This window comes from Salvelinus sp. IW2-2015, linkage group LG4q.1:29 (genome assembly GCF_002910315.2).
Source record: "Salvelinus sp. IW2-2015 linkage group LG4q.1:29, ASM291031v2, whole genome shotgun sequence".
Lineage (NCBI taxonomy): Eukaryota > Metazoa > Chordata > Actinopteri > Salmoniformes > Salmonidae > Salvelinus > Salvelinus sp. IW2-2015.
The window spans coordinates 60,799,051-60,804,901 of NC_036842.1; the positions used below are offsets into that span (position 1 = coordinate 60,799,051).

Here is a 5,851-nt window from a genome sequence, read left to right on the forward strand (position 1 = left end):
AAGACAGCGCTGCAGGGAAACAGAACAGACAGCTGATTGCCCTCGCAGTGGCAGACCACGTGTAACAACACCTGCACAGGATCGGTACATCCGAACATCACACCTGCGGGACAGGTACAGGATGGCAACAACAACTGCCCGAGTTACATCAGGAATGCACAATCCCTCTATCAGTGCTCAGACAGTCCGCAATAGGCTGAGAGAGGCTGGGGCTTGTAGGCCTGTTGTAAGGCAGGTCCCCACCAGACATCACCGGCAACAACGTCGCCTATGGGCACAAACCCACCATTGCTGGACCAGACAGGGCTGGTAAAAAGTGTTTTTCACTGACGAGTCACGGTTTTGTCTCACCAGAGGTGATGGTCGGGTCACGTTTATCGTAGAAGGAATGAGCCTTACACCAAGGCCTATACTCTGGAGCGGGATCGATTTGGAGGCGGAGGGTCCGTCATGGTCTGGGGCGGTGTGTCACAGCATCATCGGACTGAACTTGTTGTCATTGCAGGCAATCTCAACGCTGTGCGTTGACAATGCCACCAGCCATACTGCTCCTTCTGTGCGTGATTTCCTGCAAGACAGGAATGTCAGTGTTCTGCCATGGCCAACGAAGAGCCTGGATCTCAATCCCATTGAGCACGTCTGGGACCTGTTGGATCGGAGGGTGAGGGCTAGGGCCATTCCCCCCCAGAAATGTCCGGGAACTTGCAGGTGCCTTGGTGGAAGAGTGGGGTAACATCTCACAGCGAGAACTGGCAAATCTGGTGCAGTCCACGAGGAGAAGATGCGCTGCAGTACTTAATGCAGCTGGTGGCCACACCAGATACTGACTGTTACTTTTGATTTTGACCACCCCTTTGTTCAGGAACACATTATTCCATTTATGTTAGTCACATGACTGTGGAACTTGTTCAGTTTATGTTTCAGTTGTTGAATCTTGTTATGTTCATACAAATATGTACACATGTTAAGTTTGCTGAAAATAAATGCAGTTGACAGTGAGAGGACGTTTCTTTTTTTTGCTGAGTTTAACTTCTTACTTTCATGTGTTCTTCTTATTTGTTGTGTTTTTGTTCTACCTTATGTTATTTTACTATATTGATATTGATTACTACATTGCTGGGTTTAGAGCTTGCAAGAAATTCATTTCACTGTACTTGTGCAGTTGACATCAATACGTGCTCTGGTTGCTCTGGATAAGAGTGTCTGCTGAATGACCACAATGTACATGTAAATGTAAAAAACAAACACTTGAAAAGGATACTGGGTATTATTCTACTGAACTCCGCCCCCAAACAGGTACAAAATTGGGTAGTTGGGACCAGACCAGATTTTTGTGAGTCATAGTCTAGGCTATGTTTCACAAGTTTGAACAGCACAGTATAGTACAGCAGAGCACAGCAGAGTACAGTATGATACAGGACAGTATAGTTTTATTCAGTAGAGTACAGTACAGTAGAATTGTATTCAGTAGATTCAAGTACAGTAGCGTCTAGTACAGCACAGTTTATTTAGAGTACACTACAGTAAAGTACAGTACAATTCAGTAGAGTCGAGTACAGTACAGTTTAGTTCAGTAGAGTAGAGTAGATTAGATTAGAGTCAAGTAGGGTACATTATACTGTACAAAACTCTACTGTGCTCTACTGTACCTATCTATACTTTACTTTTCTGTACTGTACTTTTCTTTATTGTACTGTAATGTACTGTACTCTGCTGCGCTCTATTGTACTGTACTGTGTTGTATGGTGCTGTCCAAACTTGTGAAACATAGATGTCTATATTTGGGCAAAATCAAGGCTGGTCCAGACCAAATCGGAACCAATTTTATATGTCAATGTTTGGGCCAAATATACGCCTGACCAACGTCCGTGAACATTTAGATCAAGGCCGGTCTGCGCTTAGTGGGATGTTACCCTCTCCTCTCCGCATCACATGCAAATGGGACTGCTCTCTAACCTGTAGCCACAGCCTTCTATGGCCATTTGAGATCTCCATGTGAGTCGTTGATGGATTGATTGATTGAGTTTTAAAAAACACACGGGACATACATATAAAAAAAACGTGACAGGAATATTACAAAATCCGCAATACTGGTCCTCCCTTGCCGATAATGTGTCACGACTGCTGAAATAGCTCTCTAAAGCCACGACACATCGACAGTGGTTAGGAACTAGTCCCTTAGCCTTCTCTGCCATCCCGACCACCGCATGCATGCATTTGTTGTTCAAATAGCCAGCTAGCTAGCGATCAAGTCAAACAAGTAGACTTTTCATCTCAGTCCTGCAACTCTGTAAGTCAAGACAACCAGATGCTGGTGAACAAAACCCAGAGCAATTAAAACCCCATGTCATTTCAGCATTGGTAAGAAGAAGTTTAGTCCAAATTGGATGTTGGGTACTATATTTATTGAATATTATATAAATCCTATAAATTAAAATTGCCAATTTAGGTGCAATTAGCTTTAGCTATTAAGCTAATTAGCTATTAGCTTAATTTCTCAGATCAAATTATATTTCAACCAAATAATAATGTCTAACTACAGAAACCATTTTAGAACACTCAGACGGTGGGTGTCGAATCCTCTTTGTTGTGCCTTTTTGTTGTTGTTGTTGGAATGACCCATGCAAATGGGTGGATTACAGAGTGTGTAACAGATACAGTAAAACTCCTTGTCCTGCTCACACTGCCTCTCCACAGGGACGTGATGACGTCGCTGGGGGATAAAGGCTCTGTCCAGACACAGACCAAGGTCCTGTCCCAGGGCTGCTGGACGCAGGTCAGCTGTCTCTGCTGTGTGTCTGAGCGGGTGGAGCCCCTGGTCCTCATCCAGCTTCCAGACAGCGTCCAGCCTGTCACCAAGAGGTGGCTCATCTCCCTGATTGAAGCTTCAAAGAGACATGGAGGTGAGAGGTCAGGTCGTATAGGGTCAGCAGCAGATCAGAGGCCTGACTGTTCTTCAGTCTGTGTTGCTTGTTTTGTTCCAGCCGAGTGCTATTAACACATCTGATTCAACTGATTCACCTGGGCTTGATGATTTGTTTATTAGTTGAGTCTCTAGTTTCAAAGTAGTCAGCTACATCAGGTTAATCCTGATGAAATGTTGCACAATACAACTGCAGGAGCAATCCATGTGTCTTAGTTTATTAGCTGAATTAAGTGTCAATAATTACTGGGCTGAAACCAAAGCATATACTAAGATCACTGCAGTAGAGGCAGGAGTACTGTAATTGACCCTCTCCTCCTCCCTGGACTAGGAGCAGCTTTGCTGGCCCACCCTGGAGAGGATGAGTGTGGAAATGTGATCGTGGTGTCTGCTCCTCGCTGCACCCTTCTCAGAGCCACGGAGGATCTGGGTCTGTGTAAGAAATACCGCAATGAAGAGATGGCTTCTTTCTCCTACCACGACAGAGACAACTTCACCAATGTCGGTAAGAATGTTGGTAATATTGGGGGAAGAGTAGAAGGATATTAAAGGTAATAGCAGTTACAAGTTGTAACAGATCTTCAGCACCCAATACACCTTCTGTAGGAATAGAATCAACAAAATACACATTCACTGTTGTAATAGTGTGGTAATATAGACAAAATTACATATTAAATGTAATATACAGTACCAGTCAAAAGTTTAGACACACCTACTCATTAAAGGTTTTTTATTTATTTGTATAATTTTCTACATTGTAGAATAATAGTGAAGACATCAAAACGATGAAATAACACACATGGAATCATGTAGTAACCAAAAAAAAGTGTTAAACTAATCAAAATATATTTTAGATTCTTCAAAGTAGCCACCCTTTGCCTTGATGACAGCTTCACTCTCTCTAAACCAGCTTCACGAGGAATGCTTTTCCAATAGCCTTGAAGGAGTTCCCACATATGCTGAGCACTTGTTGGCTGCTTTTCCTTTACTCTGCGGTCCGACTCATCCTAAACCATCTCAATTTGGTTGTGTTTTGGGTCATTGTCCTGTTGAAAACAAATGATAGTCCCACTAAGCGCAAACCTGATGGGATGGCGTATCGCTGCATAAAGCTTTCGTAGTCATGCTGGATAAGTGTGCCTAGAAATCTAAATAAATCACAGACAGTTCATTAAATTTTCCAGATTAACTGACCTTCATGTTTTAAAGTAATGATGGACTGTCGTTTCTCTTTGCTTATTTGAGCTGATCTTGCCATAATATGGACTTGGTCTTTTACCAAATAGGGCTATCTTCTGTATACCACCCCTACTTTGTTACAACACAATGATTGGCTCAAACGCATTAATAAGGAAAACAAATTCCACAAATTAACCATTAACAAGGCAAAAGAGAGAGATGCAAGAAGCTTGGCTTGTAATTACATTGTTAAACACTATCCAACATACGTAAGGGACAGTGTGTTGTAGTTCTCAGACGAATACAGATCACAGAGCAGTGAGAGAGGACCGGAGAGAGCACTGAAATGATGAGCCAGAGGTGGTGCTCTGCTCTGCTGCAGAACAGCTTAGCTAAGCAAGATCATGACATAGGAGACAGAACATGCTGAGGTAAGCAAATGGCACACATGTGCACAAAGCATATATTGACAGATATGCCAAATTGTATTCTTTCAAATTTTCATGTTTATATTATTCAATGTTCATAAATTAATGTAAGATAAATGTGTTATTGAAATCAAAATACTACTCCATATTAAAGAGCAAGCGGTAAAGCTTCTCATATGACTCCAACTTTATGATTTTTAGCACCTCTGTAAGCCACACCATTCGTCTTAAAGGGCCTGTAAGTCATATTTAACTTATTAATATCTCAGAAGGCTGGTAGTCTGGGGGGGGGGGGGGAAAACACACTGAGTATTGGGGGGGGGGGGGGTTAAGGTGTTTAAAGATACAAATGTCAAATATAACTATGTAACAATACTTTTCTCTCCAAAGGAAACTCTCCCCAAACTCTTTGGTCCTTTAATATCTTGCTTCTAGGAATCCCCATTCTACATCACTCTATTTCACATTATCAAGCAAACAGACATTGCACACACACACACACACACACATCAACACAAACAGCTCACACAACACACCACTACATCCACACACACGCACACACACACACACACACACACACAACACACACACACACACACACACACACACACACACACCACACATCACACAAGCGCACATGTAAAGACTCACAAGATGTTCTCCCAGGGCTCCAGACCGCCCCAGAGCCTCTGGGGACTCCAGGGATCTCTGCTTCTTCCTGGCCTGTAGAGAGTCCAGCTCAATCCTTGACTATGTACTGACGCCCGCTAGCGGTCAGAACTCCTGCATGTGCATCTGGTAACACAGAGAGCAGGCGGTCAATCAAGACTGTCATATGACGATACCTAGGCAAAAAGTTTTGGACACACCTACTCCATTCAAAGGTTTTTTCTTATTATTACTAATTTTCTGAACACTGTAGAAATAGTGAAGACATCAAAACTATGATTTTTTATTTAAACACTTTATTATACATAGGCAAGAGTCAGTTTAAGAAAATTCTTATTTAGCAATGACGGCCCTACTGTGGGACACAGGGGTTACACTGCCTTCGTTCGAAGGGCAAGAACAACAGAGGTACTTCTTGTCAGCTCAGGATTAGATCGAGCAGCCTTTTTGTTACGGCCCAACACTGCGCTACCTGTCGCCTCCATCCCTATGAAATAACACATTTGATATCATGTAGTAACATTTTATATTGAATCTTTCGAAAGTAGCCACCCCTTTGCCTTGATGACAGCTTTGACACCATCTTGGCATTCTCTCAACCCAAGCTTCAATGACTGGTAGTCACCTGAATGCGAGTTTCAATTAACAGGTG

General features: G+C 42.7%; 1 protein-coding gene across 1 annotated transcript in view; it reads left to right on the forward strand.

Annotated features, from left to right (window-relative positions):
• The first annotated feature begins 2,897 nt into the window (after positions 1-2,897).
• LOC111960974 (anoctamin-10-like) overlaps positions 2,898-5,851 on the forward strand; it is a 7,498-nt gene continuing 4,544 nt past the window's right edge. Inside the window, exons 1-2 of the mRNA XM_070439697.1 lie at positions 2,898-2,910; positions 3,255-3,428. Of these exons, the coding sequence (XP_070295798.1) occupies positions 2,898-2,910; positions 3,255-3,428 (187 nt within the window). The remainder of the gene's footprint in view (positions 2,911-3,254; positions 3,429-5,851) is intronic.